General features: G+C 39.2%; 1 protein-coding gene across 1 annotated transcript in view; it reads left to right on the top strand.

Moving 5' to 3' along the window:
- PIK3C2G (phosphatidylinositol-4-phosphate 3-kinase catalytic subunit type 2 gamma) overlaps positions 1 to 25,916 on the top strand; it is a 195,708-nt gene that overhangs the window by 7,057 nt on the left and 162,735 nt on the right. Inside the window, exons 3-7 of the mRNA XM_050324986.1 lie at positions 1,167 to 1,324; positions 4,657 to 4,768; positions 11,872 to 11,974; positions 18,767 to 18,837; positions 22,965 to 23,028. Of these exons, the coding sequence (XP_050180943.1) occupies positions 1,167 to 1,324; positions 4,657 to 4,768; positions 11,872 to 11,974; positions 18,767 to 18,837; positions 22,965 to 23,028 (508 nt within the window). The remainder of the gene's footprint in view (positions 1 to 1,166; positions 1,325 to 4,656; positions 4,769 to 11,871; positions 11,975 to 18,766; positions 18,838 to 22,964; positions 23,029 to 25,916) is intronic.

Here is a 25,916-nt window from a genome sequence, read left to right as displayed (position 1 = left end):
TCAAACCTCATTTCCTCCTACCCCACTGAAGCATCATGCCCCCTGGTTTTTCATTATAAGAAATGGGCTACTTCACTGGATTATTAATATTGGAAGCCTGGGCTTTTTTTTTTTTCCTTCTCATACTGTAGAAACAGATGGCACATAAGAGTAGTTCATATGGTTAAGAGACTTGGACAGCAACTCTGAGGAGAGGGTAACATAGAAATGAAGACCTTTAGGTGAGAGAACCAACCATAGTTCAAAATACACCGTAATCAGAGATGGTATAAAGCCCTGCCAACTCAGAAGCTAGAAAATGCTTCTTGAACTAACGAAAGAGAATGCAGTATGCTTAATACAGGATATTCAAGTTTAGCTATTAAATATTCAGACCAATTAGTGAATGTGAAGGGTACAATATGTACCCTTACCTGCAGCTGCAAGGTGTATTTACTTAAAAAGCAAATTGAATCTCAGATGACAGACATAATACCTGTGACCAGTGTTCATTAGGAAATGGTACCTCAGGAGGAATTAGTTTCTGCAAGTCTATGATAATTGGAAGGAGAAAGGGCAGTATATTTTATAGGTAATGGTATATCAGAGAGACTCAATGACTGTAAGAGTTACTGTGCTGTACAGACATTTATAGAAATACTCAGGGTTTTGGTAATGAGGATTTCAGATTGGATTTGAGAGAATTGTGAAAATAGAGACTGCTAAAGGTTTTGCATAGGAATACATGTTCCTGTATTCATTTTGAGTAGCTGTCCTAGTGACAGCATGTGCCCTTAGTTAGTTTTATGTTAATACTCAGTTATTTAAGTACATATTTGAGCACCATTATTTCTACTGTGCTCAGTGTACGCTGAAGTCTCTGTTTAAACTCCTTTTGGTTTCACTGAGATCAAACTCAGCAGTGATGCTGTCAAGCTCACGAAGATTTTACTGATGGTTTTCATAGAAGTAAAAGATGTAGTTATGTGTGCTATCTGATAGGTAGTTATCTCACTAATGTATGTAAACAGAGTTTGAGTTGCTACCCCTTCTGTCCACAGAATTTTATTCTAACAACTCTCTATGTACTATTCTTACACGTATCTTGTAGAACTTGTGTTTTATTCTTAAAAGAGATCAAAAATGCACACCCATTTAGACGTGGTTTCTTCACATTTTCTTTCCAGGATCAGACATGCCTATCCTGCTTCTGACTTGAAGACAAATACTGGGAGAATCTGGAGTGTCACAACAAGATTCCCAGACCATATCCTTGGTGGAACAAAATTCAGAATCAGTGTTTGGACAGATTATTCACCGTCTCCTGTACTTCTCACACAACAAGGTAATTGATTGAGGTGTCCATATTCTTCCACAACTGAATTCCAAGGAGATGATAACAAAATGCATTTGTTGTCTGCAAAGACATTTAGAGAGCAAACCTTATGGAGTCTTGAGTCCAAACTTTGTCAAGCATGTTCAGTATATTTGCTGTAAAATTAATATTATGTTAAATATCAAACTCTGCTGATGGATCTCTCTTTCATTGCAATCAGGGTCAATTCTGGCAGTCCCAAATGGGCCATCATTCAGACTTTCATCCAGGAGGAATTTAAACTTGTGCCTAATTTAAAGTGTAGGGGTAGCCCTTATATAGTTTTGGAAGTTCTCACAGCCTTGATTCTGTTTCTGAATGTAAGACTTAAGAGTCCGCAGTGCTCTGAAGAAATTGCAGTTCCTGCAGAAACTCCTCTGCACCCAAGGTTGTGTGCAGGTCTGGGAAGGTACATCAGTCATCAAATGAAAGGAAAAATTCCAACTAGGGGGAACGAATAAAGGGAAATAATTACTAATTGGAACAGTTAGCTCGTGGACTTTGTGGAGTCTTCAGCCTTGGAGGTTTTTGAGGTATAAAAAGACAAAACTCTAAACAAGCTGATCTGAATTCAGTGTTGACCCTGCTGTGGAGGGGGGGAGGCTGGAATAGATGGACCTACTGAGGTTCTTCCCAACCTAGATTATTCTGTCACTGATGACTGTGGAAAGCTGCCACTACTCCTGTGCATCCTGTATCTCTGATGAATGGGAGAATCTTAATTCCAGCTCTGGTAATTTTTATTTCTGCAACATATGCAAAACTGAAATAAATTACATCTTCTTTCCTCTCTCTTCCTGTGCTGTTTCATTAAGTGATAGTCTTTTTTTTTTTTCTGAATCATTTCTTCAGTTGTCAAGGAATTATTTGGCTGTAACAGGCTGAGTACTAGTTTGTGTGGCAGGTTGAAAGCTGAAAATCCAAAGCTCTACAGAATGTCAGTCACACATATTTAAAAAAAAAAAAGCTTCATAAGTAAGGTAGCCAAGACTTACAGACTTTACAAGTTTTCTTGCTTGATTTGTGAACACCTACATATTTACTGGAAAGCCTAGAAAAATAGTAGATTGTGTCATCTCAAACCAGTGTTTTGTGGATGCCATGGAAGATTTTGGGACACTTGGACCAGAAGGTAGTAATTCCAACACTCCTGTCAGCCAGGCAAGGGATCTACATTGAAGTTCCCTGTACAGCAAAAATCTTAACTACAGGCAAATGTTTTATCATATAACATTACAGATTGATTTTTTTCAGTCTGCTTAACTTTATTTACAAAATCTCTTTAGAAGGCACAACTAAAACTGAAAGGGGATGTAAGGAACAGTTCTATCCTATACTTGCTTACTTCCTACCAACTAAGTGATAAGGGTGAAGTGCAGGGAGGGAGTACACTTCTTGGCCCCATCTCATATAAAGAATTGTTCAGTTATGCAAAAAAAGGAGAATGGGCCTAGAGGATGCAAATGATACTAGCAAGATTCAGATTTTTTCCAAGGAGTGACCTGAGAAAAGTGCATGTTACAATTTTAATTCAAGATTCAGTGTCATTCTTTGTTTTCTCAAGTGTATAAATTTAGCAAAGAGCACTGCAGTTTGTGTCAAACCAACCATGCTTAAAACAGCAAATTGTAAGAGGGCTAAATGTTTAAAACCAATAAAACTGGTAGAAAACGTGTAACTGAAGGGGCTTTCAGAGCAAACGAAAAAGAGTTTTTCAAAGAAAATGAAGATTTTTAGAAGAAGCTTTTAAATCCATTGATACATTTGTTTTTCCCTAGGGATGACCAAACCGAAAAGTAAGCTAGCTATGGCAACAAACTCTGTTTTATTTCAGCTTTGTTTATGTCACAGACCCCTCCCCTAAAAATGTCATCTGTTCTCTGAAGTTTTTTTTCAGTATCACAACCCTTTAAACTTCCCCACAAAATCAATTTTATATTTCTTGGTTTGTTCTAAAATAATAGCATGGCAACTCTGAAGCAGATTTCTATTCTGTCAGTTCTGTTTTATTCTATGAATTGGCTGCTATGGGCAAATGGGTGATTCAGAACCTCATTAATCCTGGTGAAACTCGTTGGTTAGACTCAGTTTGAACCAGGTGTCTGAACCTGGAGCAGTGTAAATTAGTCAACACACAAAGCTGAAGTTACATGTTTATGTAACACACAGAGAGCTGGCTTACATGTTTATTTTCTGAGGATTTGTAGGTAGTTTCCGTTTATATATCCCAAAGTTCACTTAAAGCTTCCAGAAAGGGCTCCTATGGCCACTACTTTTGAAGGAATAAAGAAATACCACAAATGAAAAACAGAAAGGAAATTCTACCTTATCTGTAACTGTTAACAGAAAAGCTAATGAAATTGCCTGTGTGGAGGAAGTCAGGCTTTATTTTTCATTGTTAAGCCATCTCTATACACATAAAGAAGACTTTTCACTGAAGAGTCAGACCCTTTCTTCTGCTAGAGAAAGGCAGACTTGCAGGATCAGTGTGGGTACACTGTGCTCTGCATGCCCATAAGGATGAAACCTATCAGATGTTATCCAGATTATGCAGCTATTCATTTCAATTTTACTCAATTCTTCTAAAATGGACAGAGAGGAAGTGTATTGGCAAGTGTTGGAAAATGGCTTGAAAAGCTGAAGTAGCTCTGGAAAAAAAATCTCAAAATGCTGGAGTATTTCTGAACAGCACGTTGTACACACTGACATAGAACTTCCTAATTTAGAGGGATTATGTATTTCTGTCTATACTGTTTTGTGGTTATACAGATATTAAATAATTTTTATATAATAAATTACATATATATAAAATGCATTTGAGTAATAATTTACCACTTTGTCATGGCTAAAAAGGTGTGCATGGCAGAAACAATATCAAGTGAAATTCTGTAGCCTTCTTGTGTCATGAGCGGCTACAGAGTCAACTTCTCCATCAGGTCTTGTTTGTACACCGGAAATGTACCAAGATATTAATCAGAAAAATGAAAAAGAAAAATAAAATGCTATTTGTCTTTTCCTTTCTTCTTGGGAATGTTACTCATCTCTTCTCCATTGCAGCTACCTAACAAATTGCTAATTTCCTCTAAATGGACATAGATCCAGTGACATGTAAAATATTTGAAGAAAAATTTAAAAAATAATAAAATCAAGTGTGGCTTGATTTAATTCCTCTTGATGGAGCTAGTCTGCAGCAGTTGTTAAGGCTTACAAAAAAAAAAAAATCTAATTTTCTTTGCTCAAGGAGCTAGCCTGGAATTCTCTAGCAAGCTACTATTAATTTTTCTTGCTATCTTTATTTACAGCTGGCTGTATCACTCATGACTTCATTGTAGAGATCCTCCGTTGCACAAATCAATACCCAGCCCAGGAGGAATGCTTTCTAAGTGTTTATGGGTCTGATGAATTCTTACAAAAGTAAGTATCTCATTAAACCACGAGTCATGTAAACAAGAACCATAGGGAGAGTTAAGAGTATTGTGTTCCAAACACTTCATGTATAGTTTCTGAAACTCCTGAAACACACAGTACTTATGTTCTGCAGAGATGATGGTGTGCTCTAGTACAAGGATTCACATCTTGGCTCCTCTGTATAAGCTTTGTGCAACCTTTAATAATTTGTTTCACTTTGCTGCCCTTCTGGTCTTTTTCGTCCATAATACAAGGATGCTGCTGCTTCCACTATCTCATAGGGATGTTATCAGCATATTCTCAAAGGGGGAAGTAGCCAAAGAGAGGAGAAACAATATTATACAGCTGCATAGCAGGGGGTTTTCTTCATATACAGTAGTAAAGCAAATGAAGTCAGTGCTTTGGTGCTGACTGCAGGTTAAAGAAAAACACATTGTACATGCAAACAGGTCTTTCTGAATGTATGTAGTCTACTAGTAAGGAAGTAAATGTTCTGATTCACATTAATTCCAGTAAGCTCTTGTAGTGGTTGAAAGCACTACTGGACTCAGATAGCTCTTTCTTGCTCTCTGGCAACTTAAATTCAGCTGCCAGCAAAAGTGAGCAGGTTCTGTGTTGAAGCAGCTAAAGTGCAGGTACTTGTCAGCTGTGTTGTGGGGATGGTGACTTTCAGCAGAAGGGGAGAAGTTGGCAGTACTCTGTGGTAACATGTTAAACTGGCACTGCAGGAATCACAGCTCATCTATTAGAGATGTAAAAAGTGTTAGATAAAATAGTGTATGTCTGTAATTGAAAGGGAAAATTTTACAAGTAGTCATATTTACAGTAGAGTGTAAAAATTACCTGATATAGCCTAAAGCAAGTCAGTTTGATTAATTAAGATAATATAGTTGTGAGAGCAAGTGTCACACTGTATAAATTAGCTTGGTTCTGTATCCAGCTTGAACACTTCTACTCTAACACAGGCACACAGGTCAAATGTTCAGATGTTTACAGTGAATTATGTTTGGAAACTAAAGATGGAGACTTCAACACCTCTAAGCCACTTCTTCCCTTGTTCAAATCTCCATAAAGCAGAAGCTGGTACAGCAGAGTGCAGTGTGAAGCATTAGAACACTGGAACCACTGAGCAAAGAACCAGGTCATACATGACATCTGTTACTCACAGAAGAAAGCATGGGGGTTTTTTTCTTTTTTTTTTTAATTATTATTTTCAAGATCTCTTCTCATTTTAAAGTAATTGCTAAGAAAATAGAAATAATGAGCTGTTGTATTGAGAGTGAGCTCAGTGTGTTTCAGTACAGTGTACAGTACGTGCTGAAGAGTTTTGTTTTCACTGTTGGGAAGAATGCATCAGTAGTAGACTGTTTAAATTCCTGTACTTGCAAAATCTCTACATATCTCATTAGCAGTGAAACAAGGTCAGTAACGTTCTCGACTTTGCTTTGCTCCTTCACTGTCATACAAAAAGCACTTCCAGCTTCAGCAACTTGTAAGTCCATATGATGCCATAAAACTCAACTGCCTTTCTTCTGCTTCTTCATCAGAACTCTGTATCTGAAATTTGAAACCCCAGACCATAATGATCTCTTGGGTAGCTTAACATGGCCTGCAGAGTTGCCTCAGGGTGAAACTTTTCCTATGTGTGGGCTATCTTTAAGTGCAAATTGGTTTCCATCCAATGTTGCTAACATAGTGATTTGATGTACTTGCGCAGAGTTCTTCCCCAGAAGAGTATTTGGAAATTATTCAGGGATGAATTCCAGTAGAAGTTCCCCAAGTTGAGACAGCAAAGGGAATAAATACTCTGCTGCTCCTGCTTTACTGTAATCCAGAAAAAAACTAAAATGAAGCCAAAATGGTGATGTGATAAATTGTTCCCAGACAGAGTAGAGCAGACAGCTTTGTGAACATCTGTCAAAAGCTTTCATTTACTGTTACATTGGACTGTATTAATGAGCATTTCATCCTACCTCCTGCAGAAGCACCTGAAAGACTTGATGATTTCTGAAATCCATTTAGTTTTCAATGAGATGAAGGAAAAAAATACTTGTGTGCTAACGACCATTACACTCAGCACCAAAAGATTCCATCGTCCATTATTCCCTTCCTACAGAGAGATCCTTGAGCTCATATCCCATCTGACTCACGCGTAGAATATCAGATTTCAAATATCCAAATTTTAAAAATATCAGAAGGCTGCATATAGACTGCAGCTGAGTCTGTAATTAATAAAGCCATCTGTGAAATTCTGATTTGGAATCTCATTTGGTTTCTGGTCTTTAAGAGCACTTTGTGTACTGATTGGAAACCCTGACCTTGCTGCAACCTGCAGGCTTTCTTCTTCTTCTTCCTGTACTTTCAAGTATTTCCTGCAGTGCCTGTAGAAGCCTTGCACCTTGTCCCTGCTCCTTCTGTCACTACAAGGTGTACTTTGGTTCCTCAGTTGATTTGCTGCAGTTCCTTTTTCAGATATTCAGTGCAAGTGCATCTGGAGGCAGAATCCTATCTGAAAGATGCAGATTCCCGGAAAGAAGAGAAGACTAAACCCCACTATTTCTGTCATCAAATTTTACCACTATTCACAGAAGTTTCCAAATTTCATACATATCCAAAGACTCTTCTTCTCTGGGTTTCCCAGCTGTGGGTGTGCTGTCCACTCCATTACACTTGTCCTGTTCATGATCATCTTATACCTCTTAGAGGGCCATCTGCTCTTTCTAAAAATTCTTTATCATGCCATCATCCAAACCTTCTACCTCCACCTTTAAATCTTGCTCTCACAGTTTACTATCTTTCCTTAGATTTAAAATGGATACCCCTAAAAATGATTTTATGATACCCTTCATGAAATATGTTATATAAAAGTAATTTAAATTGGGCTTCAGCAGCTTGTGTCAAATTACTCCTGGCTCTTAATGTCAGCAGCAAGCCAAAACCAACCCTTCTCATGTGTCAGCAGTGAATCAGTCCTCCATTTAGACTTTTTTGTCTTTAGCAAAACAGGTCACAAACTCAGGGCATCCTGAAATGCCAGATAAAGCAAAACACACGAATATATATAAGAATAGGGGACTTTTCTTTTTTTTTTCAATTTCTTAATATTTAATTGATCTGTCCGCTATCAATAGATTGCAGTAGTGCAGATCCAGCAAAGGAATGCAGTACAAGGATATTTATAAGCTTTGTTTTTAAGGCATTGGTGTATTTAAAGTTGCATCCACACTCTACCATAGCATACTTTGCACAGGTACCTTAATGCTTTGCAGTTCAGCCAACACACTGAGCAGGGGTAGGGAACTGAAAAGTGTAAATGCTTATCATTTCTTCTCACATGCTTGCCTGTGACCTTATTGATGACATTTTATTTTTTTACCTTACTAATTCTGTTCTCTGGGAATTGAAATCTAAATAAGAATTGGTTTTCACTCAAAGTTTAATCTATTAATTATACACCGGGCAGAGACATAATCATGCAGATTGGAATCATAAGAAGCAAGTACCTTTGGATGAACATGTTCTTTGTGAAAAATAAACGTAATTTTCTCTTGTCAGTGCAGATTAAGTTTCTCATTCAGAGATGCTGCTCAGCTGAGTCCCTTAAAAAAACAGTATGATTGAACTGTAGTAGGATTTGAAGCTTATAGCACATCAGAGAACCTCGCTGTGGGGAAGCAAGTAGTAAGGGTGTCTCAAGAGAGAGGGATTTTCACTTTCTCTGCTTCTGATATATTGTGAGACCGTGGGCAAGTCCCTTTACTTTGACCACTCATCACCATGTCTCCTAAAGACAAGGACTGCCTTTCTCTTTATATCATTTGTCTCAGCGTTCCCACAAAGCTGTATTCTTCACGTAATTTCAGAAAAAAGTAGGGGAAAACTTGAGTTAATAATGTTGCAGGGCTTTTATTTTTGTTTCCTTTACAGATCTCAGAGGGCTGTAAACCAGTTACTAATAATCATATTATCCTCCAAAGGAGATACATTACCTTTGTCTTAATAGTAAAGGCACAGTAGCAAATTTGCCTGGGGTACAGCTAAAATGTGGCAAAGCTACACTTCTATTTCTTGTATTTCACTTTTCATCTAGACCAGGTTTCCACATTATTTTGCTGAGGCATTAATCCATTTTGTCTAGTCTCTTGTGTAACAATATCTGTCAAAATTTTTCCCTTTGTATTTGTGCGAATAAAATCCATTCATGAAGTCAACTGCATGGCCAGTACTTCTGCCTGCAGTATTTCAGGCAGCATCGCTGTGTCAATACAGGATTTGATGATGTATAGTATCTGCCTGACACAGCAAAGCTAACACAAACCACTGGTGTAAATGTATTTATAATCAGAAAGTTCAACTTCTCTTGGCACAGCTTGTGTTGCCTGGAAGCGGGATGGCATGGAAAAATTACACTTGCAAAAGGCAGTTTTTATACATCTGTGGTACAAAACTGTAACTGCAGAGGAGGGCATAGCTGTACACTAGCAGAACGCTCCTCTGTATTGGTACAACTGTACCAATTCATGTCACTGGCTTGGTGTGATGTTGGCATTGCAGTAGGAATCTGTCTGCTGGAGGAATCAGGAAAAAGTGACTCAGGACTCAGAGATGTGTTTCTTTGTGATAATATTCTTGTCACTATGCCTGTCCCAAGGTTGGAGATGAGGCAGAATGGAAAGAGAAGGAATAATGGTGGGGTATAAGGTAAAAACCAGGTGTGAGGTAGTTCTAAAGCGTTAAGGAAACTTCGTAGTCTGACCATTCAGGAGCCACTGAGAGTTTCATTGCTGGGACTGAAGTCCCTTCACAGCAAGTAGCTCCTGTGACCCAATGGGTCCCCACTTGATTCCCTTCACGCCCCACTCTCACATGGTTTCCTCGCTGGCTCAACCCCAGTCACAGGGAGTTCATCATCAGAGTCAGGAGGCAGATTTGATCAGCTGAAATGAGGAGAGGAAGAAGTTTCAAGAAAGCCATGGGAAGGCACAACACAGAGATGAGCTGAGGAGCAGCAGAAGAGAATGGAGGTGTTGGTACAGTCACAGGAACTGGGAATTGATCACTTGGACTTTCACTTGTAAAAGGACTTGAGAAGGGTTTAGGTATAACAGTGATAAGCAGATAGCTCTAGTGCAGGTATTTCACTCTGTTGATGTTAACTTCCCTCACTCTTACATCATGCTCTTGAAATCAAGAAATTTTGCAAATGTATGGAAGTGCTACCAAAGGAGAACCTTTGGTATAGGTATTAGGTATTTGTTTTGTCAGATGGAAATGAGTTTGTCTTCTGCAACATTTCATGTATATGTTTAAAAAAAAAAAATCTTATATCTACACTTTTGTCACCTCTTATGGAGAGTATATACTTAACTACAGTGTAGTATGAGTTCAGATTATTTACAAAGATGTATTAATTACCTGTGATTGTGCTGAATGGCAGTTAGGTACAGAATGTTTCTTAGTGTAAATGTTCACTTATGCTGGGAACCTCTGCTGCTCAGTGTGAGATTTGAGTCTCCCCTAAGTCAGATTTTCCATGATTTATTCATAGGTGAGCATTTGGGGTTTTTTAAAACTAAATCCAGCCATTTTTATTCAGACATTCCATCAAAAGCCTGTTTAAGTAGAAGTATAGTTTATATTGGAGCCCCTGGTGGTCTAGGGGGTAAAGGCGCCGCGCTATCACCGCGGAGACCCGGGTTCGATTCCCGGTCAGGGCCACTCCCGGGCAGGCGGGGCTCGTTAGCCCTTAAAGGCAACCCACCTACGTCCTAAGGACCTCGCTGCCACCGTCCAAGCTCGCTTGGCCCCGGCAGATGAACCTTAGGATTAAAGGGTGGGCTCAGTTCCGCGCACACTGTGTCTCACCTAAAAAATCCAATGCGCAGGCTGGAAGGTGGAAAGACCTTCCCCGGATCTTCGCTCGCGAAGACTGGCCATTATATTATTATTATTAGTTTATATCTGAATTCTGAGTTTATCATGGCCCTTGATAAACCAAGAAAGAATCGTTTTTTCTTCACGGACCAGGGAGTTCTGAAACAACTTACCATACTATAAAACTGTATAAATACAGAATATCCTTTTTGGTGTTTGTTTTGCTGAAGTCTTGAAAAAAGCTACATGAACCTAATTGAACATGCACTAGAGGCGTAACTGATGATGCGTACTAACTCTTGGTGATGAATTTGCCTTTGTAAAAACCATTGTTGTTTTTCCTACTCATTAATCCCAAAGGATTTTTTTCTGATGTAAAAGAATGTTTACCTTAACTCTGAAAAAAAATGTTGCATTATTTCACCCGTTTAAAACAACATGTGGAAGGGAAATAGTGAAATTGTTTTTGTTCCAAGTAATTTCAAGTGACAAACCAAGGTTGTGTGGTAACTTTAGAAGAAGTTGCCAAGAGTGGTAAGCGGGCTACAAGCTACTCTGAGGAGGCAAATAAATAAGAATAATTAATTCCGCTGTTATGGGGTGGTAGAGCATCCTTGACCAGCAGTGTAGTTGTAATAACCACTCCAGCTGAGTGACTAGAGCTCTGTTGTCTGACCTTAGCTGGCATATGACTTGACAAAGACCAACCCTGCTTTTATCACCTCTGTGTGAGCTTCACAGGATGAGAACTTTGATTTCTTTAAGAATCAAGGGACACCCATCTTAATATATGTGATTTTCAAACTTAGAGTTAATATTTGATTTTCGAATTGGGTATCAGACACTGGGTATCAGTCATTCTGCAGTGATGCATTCTCATCCAGGATACTTTGTATAAATTGCACTAACTGGTGTTTGAAGAACATGCATAAATAATCTCGAGGTTTGGGAGCACATGCTGTTGGTTAAGGTTGTTCTTTCTCTGTCATTGTTGTTCTGTTACAGAACTTAATGGTCAGTGATACAACTAAGCAATCAATTGTTTCACCCCATCAGTTTTCATGGAAGTAGGCGCTAAGTACAGGGTTTTTATTGTTCAGTCTCCTTTGCACTTAGAATTTAGTGTACTGGTGCCTTTAGGAGAGGGAGCAAGGGGGGAAAAAAAAAAAAAAGAAATCAATAAAAAAGGAAATGAGGCAGAGATAACGATTTGTTTGTTTTCCCCCAAACTGCAGCGATCACACTTTGGGCAGCCATGAAAGTCTTCGCAAGGCAACTCCCTGCGTTCAGCTTCGACTACACAACACTACTCATCTGAGGCAAAGCTTGGCTCGAACAGTAAGTTGTCTTTTTTTCCTCCACTTTCTTTAAGCATCTCTGAAGGAATAAAATTCCACCGGTCCTTATACATAGCAACTTTCAGTAACAATCAGAGAGATTATTTGCTTTCCTGAGGGTGCATATATTATTGCTGAACTCCAGGTGAAACGTACTGGGAAACATCTCTGCTTTGCTCCCGTATTATGTCTAGTGAGTTACTGTAGGGAACGCGACTGAAAAGGACCAAAGGTTACTTTTTCAGAAAAAATTTGGTTTTGTCAGAGCTTAATGCTGTTTTTTTCCGTGGTCAGAGATTCTTATTTTCAATTGGCCTTTCGGTTTTGAAATATAACAAGGGCAAAACTTCTCAAAGTACTGTGTAGAATGAGTTAGATTTGGATTCTTGTCATTATCACTGAAAACTAGGGTAGGTTTATAAAAGCCAGAATCACTGATGTGGTGCTTGTGCATGCACGATGCGTGTTGTGTGTGGTTGGTTGTACTCATGCAGAAATGTCCTTGCAGAAAATGTTGTTTTATCATCATCTCTAAATCCAGGGAGATTACCGTTGGGATTATTTCACTTTAAGCAACCTTGCAGTGGATTACTGAGCTTCAGTGACACTGGCCTGTGCTATTAAATGTGAGCTTTATTCTCAGTGGGCAACCTTGATTTACTTCCAGCCCAAAGTTTACAGTAGCGCAGAAGCTTTGCTCTGGGCAGTGTTCACTGGCAGTGTGTTATCTCTGTTCACAGATAGTACCAATTACCTGCCTTGTACAGGTATGATAATAGCCTGAGTCTGTCAATATATGGGTCAGAAAACAGATGCCTAGCAAAAAGAGGGTAGGGGCTTTATTTTAATTTTTGTTATGTGTTGCCATGTGAAACTTCCAGTTCAATACAATATTTTACCTGATGCATTAAAAAAAGAATTATAATGAAGTTGATTATATATACACATTTAACATTTTAACTGGTTTATGAATAAAAGTTTAGTGATAAAGTGTGCTATTCCAGTTGAAATTACTGGCATTTTTCACTGCCAATATTGTTCACTTACTTATTGTTGAAAAGCTACTAATTCTCTTTGACAAAGCATTGTCCAAAGAAAGTAAATCAGGAAACTTTTCAACACCAAGTCACTTCTTCAAATATGATTCAGATCAGTGAATTAACAACTATTTGCTTTCAGTCTAGAGAAAATAGTTGTAGTTTGAATATACCTTCAGAATGGGCTGAGCAAGTGTCCATCTCAAATGTTCTTTTTCATCTCATCCCCACATCACAGCAGTAAAAAAAACACGTTCAGTGACCACTGGAATGAGTTTTGTCTTGGAAAAGTATCTGTGGTTCCTTGTTGTCATTTAACTGCAAGTTGTTGAGGTTAAAGCAGAAATCACCTTGTGCCTGAGCTTAGATGGTTGTCACAGTCCTTTCTGGTGTTACATCTGTGACAACCCCTCCTGTGTTAGGAGATGGAAAACTTCATTCAGCTGCCAAAGAAGGAGTTGTGAAGAGTGAAGTGGGGGTGATTAGATGTAATTATGGACATGTGTAAATATGTGTAATGGTGGAAAAGTTATTTACCTTTTCTAGGTCAGCATCTACTACTATAGATCTTCAAAACTGGAACCTAATGATATGTTCAGGAGTCTCTTGTGAAGTTTCAAAGCTTGTTTGTGTGCTAAGGAATTAGAACTCTACACTAAGGCCATCTGCAGGCTGCCTTCCTGACTCTTGCTTACCTTATATAACGCTGTTGAATTCAGGTTACGTAATTAAAAATATCTGTCTGTACATGCAAGTTACTATTATTTTATCATACTTAATAACCAGTATAAGTGGATACTTCCAAATAATGAGCAATTATTTTTTTTTTAACCAGACATCTTTTGAACTTTTGCCAATAACTTAAAGTTCATAATATTTTTGTAAATTCAGCTGAAAAACATCTTTTAAGGTGAATACTTGCTTGCTTGCTTGCTTTCCTTTTGTGGGAATCTGGCATTCTATTATGAAGTATTCAGAGCAGGAAATTGTCTTTAGATGAGCAGTTACAAGCAAGAAATTTGGCCAAGGGCTTTACATGGAATCACAGCCTAGTGGGTGACCTTTAATTTGATTTTGGTTTTTTGAGACATGGGATTTATCAGCCTTAATACCCTTGAAGAAAATTCTTTTAAGACATAATTTTTCAAGATGCTCAATTCCTACTAAATTGATATAAGCTTATACAGGGAGCATAAGGTTATAGATTTTATACCATCTAGACAGAACTTCTGTTGACAGAAGTGGGAATTCTGCACCTTGCAGATTTTTCTCCACACACTGAAATCTTGAGATTGACAACAAACAGAGAAAATCCAATAGTCCTCTTGTAAAGTGGTGGCCCAGTGTACACTGGTTGCAATAATACTGAATAATGACTACTAGATTTGTTTTGTCTACACACCTGTCCTACTCTATTTTAACCCAAGTCTCTAAGAAGTGACTCTTAAGCACAAACCTCAAGCTGTAGCAGGGTCAGGGAAGTTAAATTACTAGGGTAGGTGGTGGTTTGGAAGAAATGCTTAGTGGAACAGCATAGAAGCAGAAACCTTTATCCAGATACCATATCTAGGGAGTGTTCTGCCTGTCCTAGAGACCCATATTTTTCAGAGTTGTCCCCACATTCCAATTATCTCAGGAAAAGCATTAATCTTTGTACTGGAGAGGCAGGAAAGAATACTAATGGGTTCCTGAAAAACACCTCACTTGCTCCCAGAAAGGGATTTTTGGACTAAAGCAGCCAAGAACTGAGGTTTAGTCAGAGGCCCATCCTTTGAAGGTGAAGATTTTTCCATTATTTAAATGTTTGTAGTTTTCTAGAGGGATTATGTAGTCCTCAAACAGAAGGGAGCCTTGTATTTAAGTATCCCTTGAAATTGTGTTATTGAAAAATGCTGCATGTTCTATTAATATGTTTAAAGTCTCCTTCAACTCTGTTGCAGTTTAACATGTTTAAACAAGGTTTAATATACTGCAGTGCACTGTGGAGGCCAGGAGCAGAGACTGAGCATCCTTGGTGATTCCAGTTTTGGAAATAGTTATAATTACCAGGTAGCATGATTACTAGCAAACAATAATGTCTTTCAGCCAGGTAACTAACAGGCTTGGAAGAAAAATTAGCAGTGTTCAGGCCATTAGAAAATGTACATTATCTCAAAGAACTTGTGGAACCTACAATAGGGTTTAACTAGGAAGGGTGACATTTTAAGATCTCCTCAAGTGAATTATTGATCACCCCTTTACAGTAACACACAGCTCTGAGAGCTTCAGGCCATGAAGATACTTCCCGTTGCTAATAATAGCAAAGAACATGAACAGCTCTTGAGGTGGAATAAGTCACAGAGTTTTCCTCCAGCTCCAGGGCATGCTTGTGACAGAACACTTATACAGAAAGGAGAGGTTCTGCTAGCAGGCAGGAGTGCCAGTTAGTCTATCAGGACCAGGAAAAAACCTAACAGAGGAGACAGATATGGTGCATTGAAAGCCACAGTATTTATTTCGCTCTGGACCCAGTTCTATAGATTGCATCAGCTCTACTGAATCCTGCTCCAGTCACACTGAAATCAAGACTCTGACATAGTCTATACTGAGCTCACAGTTAATTTTGTTGTTGCTGTTATCTAAAACGTGCCTTTGGCCACAGAACACTGGAAAGCCACAGACTTAGAGTCAGGTTCTGGAAAATAAACAGAGTTCATAAAAAAAGATGTGTAAAAAATGTTCTTTTAAAAAACAAAAAACCCTTCAAGATTCTTAAGATTCTTCAGCTATCTCAGACAGTTATGCACTACTGTTTATTTTTGTGATATAATGTGCACTTACTCTTGGGGAAAATTTGACCTGTGATCTATATGGTCCTTCTAAATTTTGAAATATGAACTATGTTAGATTATAGAAATCTCCACTAAGGGTGTAGTTTAACTAGTGTCATAGAAACCTATGAAAATCTTGTCACTCTTGTATATAATAATCAACCATATGTATTCAGATAAATAATTCACATATACCCTGTTGCTGCAGTCTGTCACATCCTCTTTGGCTCCTATCAATCACACACACATGATTATTTACAGAGTGGGTGCTCAAACACCAGAAATGGGTTCCCAGAAAGGTGGTCGATGCTTCCTGATTATCAGTCCCTTAGAAAGAAGCACTTGAACAAGCCCTTCATAGTGGACTTTAATCCTTGGTCAGCCCTGAAGAGGTGAGCTAGTTGGACTAGACGAAAATTGTAAATCCTGACCAACTGAACTACATTCTCCTCCCCTTCTTCCTGTCTGCTTCTCCCTCTCCCTTCTCTTGTCCTCTTCCCTCTGTTGTATTCCATCCCATTCCCTTGTGCCCTTCTTGTAAATTGGAATAACATCGTCTAGCTTCCAGTCAGCAGGGACCTTCCTGGACTCCCAAGGCCTTTGCTAGAGGACTGAGGGGATCCTGCCGTAAGATCCACCAGCTCCTTTAGCACTCTGGAATGAATCCCACCAAGGCCTTGTGGACTAAGAAACATTCTTTGGTCATAACACACAGATGTGCTGGAAAGAACCATGCTGTTTATTGGGTGCAGGAGAGGGGGGATGCTGAGGGGCCGAAGCTACTCAGTGCCATTGTGTGGGTCCAGGGGAGCAACAGGGCCACCTGGACACTCGCCTGCCCTCAGTGGGGCTGTCTCATCGGAAGCACTGGATGTAGGAGCCTGCTGGGAAGGGTCATTGGAGGGCCCTGGAGCTGCATCCTGCCTCTGGGCACTCTCAGCCCCCGGGAAGCCTCTTCTGCCAGCCAAGGGCTGTTGGTCGTGGGCCACCTGTGCTGTTTGTAGCATCCCTGTGGGGAGTGCCTGGAGGCCCCACTCCATGGCCATCATCCTCTGCAGGCGGGCGGGCAGGCCAATCTCGCACTCCTCGTAGTCGCCGTCCCCTCGCACTGAGTGCAGCAGCTTCTCCATGGGCTGCCTGCACACGGGGCAGTTGTCTCTCCCCGTGGCCCACCGCCGGATGCACCAAAAGCAGAACTGGTGCATGCAGTAGGTCACGTAGGCTGGCTTCTTCATGGGCCCCAGGCAGATGGGGCACCGGGAGTCTTCTGCTGCCTCCATAGGTCCTGCCTGGGGTGACTGGCTCAGGCTGCCACCGCTGTCAACACAGCTGCTCTCCTCCATATCTTCTTTGGCACCTGACGCCATGTGCTGCCAAGAGAGATGTGCAAAGTGATGGAGATTGTCTGGCAGGAGGGGCACTCGGGCTCGCTTGGGGTGTCGAGCTGCTCCCTCTCACCAGCGCTGCAGCAGCGGGTGTCACACAAGCAAAGGGAGAGAGGCTGGCCTGGGGAGCAGTGGAAGAAATACACAGATCCTTCAAGAAGGAAAGCCTCCCAGCTGCCCAGGGTGGTGTTTCCCCTCCTAGCCCACCTCTACTGCTGTAAGCTTGTCTCCTGGGTGCCCCCACAGCCTGAACGTGCCAAGTCTGGGAAAAATCCTCCAACAGCATCAAGAACTGCAAGGAGCAACTCCCAGAGATGAGTACCAGCACCAAAGGTCTCACCTGCCACTCCAAACCTCACAAATTTACTCAGCTTGAGTTCAGGGCATGAGCTCATTTAAGAAGCGAGGGATTCTGGGTCATTTGTGATGTCATAATCCATTGCTAGGTAGATGCATCATCCAACTGGGTAAGTAATTGGTGATGTCACAACACATCACTTGGACTAGATTATCATTCTAGATCCCTACCGAATGAACTATATATTCTCTCCTTTGTTCTCCTCCCTTGTATTTCACTGTATTCCATTCCATTTCCTTGTGCCCTTCTTATAAACTGGAATAATGTTTATTAGCTTCCACTCAGTGGGGAGCTCCCTAGATTCCTAAGACCTCTGTCTTGGGTACCTTGGGTACTGCCATAAAATCTGCTATCTCCTTTAGTACTGTGGGATGAATCCCACCAAGGCCTCATGAACTTAGGAACATTTGAGTGATGCAGCTGGTCCCCTAAAATTTCTGTGTCCACGAAGGGAAAGCCACTGTTGCCACAGTTGTGCTCCTCCAGCTCAGAGGACAGAGAGCCCAGGGATTATCACCAGTATGAAAGACTAAGACAGAAAAAGCACTGAATGCCTCTGCTCTTTCTGCATGCCCATTTGCCAGAGGGCCATCTTCATCAAGCATGAGTTCAATGTTTTCCTGTGGTCTCAATTTTCTACTGATATACATAATAAAATCCTTTTTACTTTCTGGCACAACAAAAGCTGGTTGAATAAATGTCCAGTTCCCTCGAGAAGGAAAGCCTCTCACTCCCCAGGGTCAAGTTTCCCCTCGTAGCTCTTCTCTACCTCTGCAAGAGGAGACCTCTACCTCATCTCTCCCCCTGGCCCACCACTGTATGAAATCAAAACAGAACTGATGCATGCTGTAGGCAATGTTGACTGCCTTTTTTATGACTCCCAGGTAGATGGGGCAGTGGAATATGCTGCTGTCTTCACTTGCCCTGCCTGGATTCAAGTACATCCTGTTCCCTTGCTGAATGTAATTTGAAACTCTACTAAGCTAAGTCCAGCTTGCTTCCTTTCCTGAACACTCTTACCCCCACTGGTACCTATATAAGACCTCCCAGTGTAAGATAAGACATTCACTAAATAACATTTCAGATCAAAACATTCTGAACATATTTAAGAACATACTGACTTTGGAAAATACAGTGCAAATCTCTCCAGCATACATTCTTCTTATCAGAATGTATATCTCACTGTATACCTCTCTTCCACAGTGTGAGGATGACCAAAGAAGGTTCTGTATGAATCAGCTGTTAAGAGACACGTGTGCCATGAGACTGACTCGGTAAGCTGGTATTTAGCAGTATTTGTGTTTGCTATTGTTTGTATTTGCAATGAACCTCCTTGCCCCAAAGGACAATTCCAGAACTACTGGGGATGGGAATGATACCAAAGAAAAAGACAATTGTATCAATATTTTAGACTCTTATTTTGAGACCTTAGTGATTATTTAGCAAAAATCAATAATCTCTTTTAGATCTGTGTAATTTTTCCTCATGCTTTTCCTTTCGTATCACTGAAGGTTTCATCAGAGATTTCATGTTTCCCAAAGATTCCCATGATTGAAGCTGTCATAATTTTTGAGAATAAATACTGTAAAAATAACAGGTTTGCTCTTCATTAGGCCTTTATTTTCACAGTTGAGTGATCTAAAATTTGATTGTTTAATTTTATTTTTTTAATGGACATTAGCTATGACAAGCTTTTAACTTGGCATCAAAATGCATCTGACTCTAAAGCTAATCTGTGGTAGACAAGCACTAAATGAGAGATTCCTCATTCAACTTTCATTATATTCTGTTTTATGCTGTGAGATAAAGAAGTTGTTAACACTTTTTGTGATGTTTTTCATCAATGTGATATAAAGTACGTTGCCAGCAATGGTAAACGCCACACCTGGCATTTAGCAGATGGAGGAAAACATAGAGGTAGTGACTTGTTCAAGGTACCTGGTGCTTACTGAGGACCCATCTGGTTTCCTAGGACTGGAGCCCAAATTCCCATTCTGGTCCTTGCTATAAAGAGATCAATAGAAGTTGAGTATTTTACAGGTGACAAGTCTATGAAATTTAGGACCACAGAAAATGTCTGCAGAACAGGATCACTTACTGTAGGTCCCCCTGAGCCTATTTTTCTCCAAGCTAAACAATCCCATCTCCCTCAGCTACTCCTTGTAACACTTGTACTCCAGACCCTTCACCAACTCCATTGCCCTTCTCTGGACATGCTCTAACACCTCAGTGACTTTCTTGTAGTGAGGAGCCCAAAACTGAACACAGGATTCGAGCTGAGGCCTCACCAGTGCTGAGTACAGGGGGGCAATTGTTTACCTAGTCCTACTGGCCACAGTATTGCACGTACAAACCAGGATGTCACTGGTCTTCTTGGCCACCTGGACACACTGCTGGCTCATGATCAGCTGCTGTCAACCAGCACCCTCAGGTCCTTTTCTGCTGTGCCACTTTCCAGCCACTCTGCCCCCAGCCTGTAGTGCTCCATGGGATTGTTGTCACCCAAGGGCAGGACCTGGAACTTGGTCTTGTTGAACCTCATGCAATTGGCCTTGGACCATCAATCCAGCCTGTCCAGATCCCTCTACAGAGCCTTCCCAGCCTCCAGCAGATCAACACTCCCACCCAACTTGGTGTCATCTGTAAATTTGCTGAGGGTGCCTTGATCCCCTTGTCCAAATGACTGATAAAGATATCAGTCATTGAACTGGCTCCAGTACTGAACCCTGAGGAACACCACGTGTGACCAGCTGCCAACTGGACATAACTCCATCCACCACAACAATCTAGGCCTGGCCATGCTTTATTAGGCAGCGTGGTGATAGACATTTTAGAAAGGGAACCTAACATTTCTTCAGTGATGCTGCTGCCAGGGAACTGAGAAGTGAATGCTGTAAGTGTATGATATGTACTTGTCATCCTCCTCCCATGTAGGCTAGCTGGGATCTGAGATTGACTCTTAAGTTGTTTGTGCTTTTCTTATTTCTTTTCTGTTGAAGACTATTGCCTTGCTAAAAACTGTCCTCAACATCAAATGTTCCTGGGTTAGTATTGCCATATATATACACAGCTATCAAAGATGTAAAAATAGGAAGTATGTCTGTGTGATAACACACAGGTGTTATTAGTTATCTAGCAGACAAAGATATTCAGGATAGCATTAGTAGCAGTACTTCAATCATTGTAAGTTACTGGATTTGTTTCCTAATAATTATGTAAAATTATGGCTACTTTATACAGAGAATTCTCTAGGGAAGAATAAACTGATGGCAAATATGCTACTTTTTTAAACTATCAATATAACTTATGAAATTATTCTGTAACCTGCATTTAGGCAATGTTTGTTAATAAACATGCTTACCTGGATGTAAAAATCAACAAGGCAAGCTCATATGTTCAGAACTACTTTCAAGCTGGACAGTGATATGGAAAAGATGTTGCCTGGAGATTTGGTCAAAGCAGAGCGACAACTTGTATTTGCTGTGATTTAACAGGATTACAGGAGGAATTGCCAGGCAGCTACTCCACACACACTGCCTGGCCAGATAAAGCTATTTCAAGTTGGAAATGAAAAAGCTGTAAAGGCAGAACTACCTGTAGGAAGAAGTGAATAGTAGTGTCTGCAGGGAAATGCACTATGGTATTGGCCCAGGAAAGGCCACCTAACATTTCTCTATGATTATTTCAGTGCAGTGATTCTCCTTGTCCTGCAATATAGATAATGAAAGTCTAATCATGTACCTTGAAAACTGTACTTTAAGGCCGTGGTGGCAACCCTAATCTCTGATTTCTCAGCCCAGCTGAGATACATGAGGGCACACACAATTTCTCTGTAAACAATAGTCCATTTGCTCTGAAGAAATGAAAACGCTACTGTGACTTTCAGCTACCAGACTGCAATGGGGGTAGGAGAGTATGTGGGGGGGGGGAAATTCCTTCTAAGCTTTCTGAGGAGGGAGAACCCTAACAGAAGATGAGTGCGGTATATAGGAAGGGAAAAAAGTCAAGAATAAAGTGATTGAGTAAAACAAATAATGCTTTCTGCAATAATTGCAACTGAATGTAGTTTAATTGTTTAATTGCAATTGAAGGCGAATTACGATTCCCATTTTTTATGAAAGCATGTGCAAACCTGAACTACCTCTGATGACCATCAAGGCAATAACATGTCCGTTTTACCACTGATATCAGTAGGGTAGGCAGGGTGTAAAAGTGGGAATTAAAGTTTCCATATCCTTTCCTGATGATTTGACCCTAGAGAGGAGGCTGACACAGAAATACATCTGTGAGTGAGACATTAGCTTTATCTCACAGGTACTATCTTTTGTTTTGTTCCAGCTGAAAAATAATTGACAGCTAGAATTTCACAATGCTTGAAACATATATGCTATATGTTGAAACATATACAGATACATATATGCTTCCTGAAAGCAAAACTCTGATTCTGGTTATCTGTTGATGATAGCACTTGGAGCCTGTGGCTCTGAAATGGTGAGATTTACAGCTGAAGCATCAGTCCTGGAGTTCAGTGTAGAAGATGTATGCTCCTCTTCATAATCCTAATTAATTTAGTGAAGCTTTGCTAAGACACAGCAATCTGCTTGTACAAACTTTGTGGTAATTTCATGCGTAACATGACAAAGGCATGGAACCATGGATTGGCAGATGTCTGTCTACAGAAGTAAAACAATTTCACAGCTTAAGTAAGGCTAAGGAAAAGGGCAGTTGCTGAAGCAGTTTGAGAACGTAAATGTGAGAACTGTATGCAAATAAAGTTTAGTGGACTGTGTAGCAATGGTTTCCCTTTTTATGACACCCACTTTTATACTTGTGACTTGGCATGGACTTTTGAAATGTAGAGCTTTTCCAGGTGTTTTGCAGATTTTTTAACTGATTCTCAGCAACTTTAGTCTGTGAAGTGATTGAAAAAGAATCATAAAATGATTTAAGTTGGAAAAGATCTTTAAAATCATCAAGTCTAACCGTAAGAAAGTACCAAATACTTAAGTCCATCCTTCTTCAAGGTAGTATTTAAGCATTTGCTTAACCTTAAAGAGTAAAATAAATGGGACATGAAGTTCGGTAGATGCTGAAATAGCAAATCACTTCTTGGAGTTCTTTAACTTGGGAAACTTGTATCCTCCATGTATAGACAGATTTTTTGCATCTATTCTTTGTGGCAAATAACTACCTAAAAAACATGAAGATCCAGGCTCAATTACATGATGTCTATGTACACACTTGTCCTTATTTTATACCAACATAAAACCACCATCAATTAAGCTATTCCATACTTACAGAATGTGAAAGAAAAAAAAAAAAAAAAAGGAAAAAAGACCCAAACCTGTTCTCTTTACCTAATCGTTATTAACTTGATGTTGGGTTTTTTTCTGTTTTCCAGGCAGAACCTTTTCTCTGTTATTATGAACTACAGAGGTCAAGTGGAATATCTGTTGCAAAATAAGGTATTTGTTCTCAGTTTGTTATACCAGAAAAGCATTAACTTCTATGTGAAAGGTATCTAATTATTAATCAGTCTCAGATGCAATTAAGAAAGACTTTTAATTAAGGCTGTTTAATCCAACTTTGAAAGAATATAAATTCTCTTAATAAAACTTGGCTTGAAGTTAGGAAGAAGGTGCTACAAATTTAAAATACCAAAGGTGACTATTTCTAAGTATCAAGGAACCTATAAATAAAACCAGGATCATTTGAGTTGACAGAATAATATTTGAAAATAGTAGAGGTATAATACTTTATATGTATCTGCAAAATTTGTCCCTGATTTTCAAGCCCACAAGCTTAATGTTTACAAATTTAGGATATGTATGCAAGCATGTGATACTTTGAAGATTTAGGTTTAGGTATAAAATCTCCCAAGAGCTTTTATTTTAAAGCATTGTGGGCTGCCAATTGAGTGCTACATCCTTAAAGGAAAAATCTCTCAATAAATCTTCTCTGCTAAGCAGTGTTTTAAGGACAAATGTCTAAAGGAAAGATTGAGTCATACCTTGGAAGAAACCACATGGTTATTTGATCTGAATTTCAGATTGTCATTATAACTGACTTTCAAGGGTTTAAAACCAGAAAGAAAACAAAAGATGTCGGTAAAATCAGAAAATACTGATGGAGCAGAGAGATATTCCAGGGCATCCCTTGCAGAGTTGTAACTCATTATGCTAAATTATGGATTTCTTTGAAATGTATGTTAAAACGTAAAATCTTTTTTTTTTTTTTTTTTTTTTTTTTTTTTTTTTAAGAACTGTGTCACTGATATTTAAGTCCAGATTTTAATCTGTCTGGATATTCTTGATCCATGGGTATTTCTATTTTGAATAGTCAGAAAACGTACACTTGCATACAAATGTATGTATACATGCATATATATATGAATGCACGTGTACATGAATACATAAATATATATCAATAAGTGTGTAACTAAATATATAGACATTAAAAAATTCTATATTTTTATGTAAATCTTTGATACTTTTTCAAAATGCATGCAAATTCAGAAGCTTTTGAAATGTGCCTTGCTACAAAGTAAAGCTCTGGGTCTGATAACTGTGTAGGTATCCACTGAATTTTCCTTTGTAAGCAACGTCTCAAAGGAGAGTGTTTAGTGTATAAAATGTGATGCAGCCATAACCATTTGGAAAATTGAGGTCCCCAAGCTCAAATGTGCATATATATTTCCTTACTGAAGCAGACCCATCAGGGTAATTATTTACATACACTTGAAATTTTAGGGCCTAAAGTAAGAAGATTCTAAATTCAAAGAAGGCAGTAACCTCAACGTTAATGAGACTTTGCAATCCACCCTCTGCAGCTGACGCTGTGTAGATATTCCTCAGACCTATAATGAAGCACTCTCAATTTTGTTTTTCCTAAAGATTTTCACCTTGAGTAAGCAATTTCTTGAGATCATTAACTTTTTATAAAGGGAAGGAAGTACATTTTTCAAATATTCATACTATCCAACAAATATGTGTGTGTCTAGAGCTAAATTTCTCTGCAGCTCATTTTTTTAATAAGGTCTTGCCTACTCTGGGACACTCAATAAAGTTCATATGAATTGCTTAAAAGAGCAAGTATTGCAAATTAATTATATGGGTCAGATCACCATGCAGATGTTTTCGTTCAGAGGCATCAGCATATGGAGCTTTTTCAAACCTGCAATAATTAGAGCAAGTGTTATTGATTTGATTTAATAAGTGGCTAAAAAATTATGGAGCTGTAATGTAACAACTTACAAATACGTAGTAAAGAAAGCAAAAAATGAGCGCCCTTTTTTTTGGTCTTTGAATCCTTGTTTATTTATTTTCTCTAACTTCTTACTAGATCCCTTGAAGAAGGTTTAAAATTCTGATCTTTTAACTGCCCCATATCCCAAGGGTGCGCAGGAGCAGTTATGTCGATTTTTAAAGCATCACTCACATCACTGGGGGGGTTGTTACCCTTCTCTGATTCACCACAATCCGCCCTCAGCACACACTGAAATTTAAGCCAGTGGGAGTTACTCACAAGCACCAAATTAAGCACACACATACCTACTGAAGTTCTGTACTCAGCTGGAAGTTCCTTAAGCATTGGTTTTAATCAGACAGATCTTGAGATTCTCAGTTAAAAAACCAAATCAACAGTATTTTGCACATTTATCTGCATATTTCTGAATTTACGTGTTGAAAGACTTGGAGACACCAATACTTCTGAATTACGTGACAAACCCACTGTCATTATTAATAATGGTAAATAAATGGAAAATTCATTTTAAGATGGATAATGCCTCCATAAAACAAAAATTAAGGTATTTGGCACAGGGAGGGGATTGGTGCTGTTACGGTTGAAATGTAAAGAGTGTTCCCAACCAACCAACCATTTTAATGCCCTGATAACCACTTGACATGCACTTCATTTCCAAAGCTATTCAGAATGTACTATTGCTGTAGCACAGACTTTGTAAATTTTTTATACAGAACGTAGAAGTTCTAGAATGAAGTAACATTTTTTTAATCGTATAAATAATTGAAACACCAAAATATCTTTCTAAGGTTCTGCTGGTATTTAAATATGTTGGGGCAAAAAAAGAAAAATTACGAATTGTTGACTGTAATTGGAACTTCAGAAGATGTGAAACTTCTGTAAGAAATTAATCTCTGTCTTCCCTTCCTTGGGACAGAAATCGATGTCCTACTCTACATATGAAAAAGGAAAACTCTTTGCATGATAATGTCCCAGCAGAGAAACAGTGTGAAAGAAGTCATCATTCATATTATACAGTATTATATAATTTTTTAAATATGTTTACTCTCCTTCATCTGCAGTATACTCTGTAGAAATACCTACCATAAAA

The sequence above is a fragment of the Myiozetetes cayanensis genome, unplaced genomic scaffold, assembly GCF_022539395.1.
Source record: "Myiozetetes cayanensis isolate MyiCay16 unplaced genomic scaffold, myiCay2020 scf3, whole genome shotgun sequence".
Taxonomy (NCBI): domain Eukaryota; kingdom Metazoa; phylum Chordata; class Aves; order Passeriformes; family Tyrannidae; genus Myiozetetes; species Myiozetetes cayanensis.
This window is presented reverse-complemented; position numbering and strand designations above follow the sequence as displayed.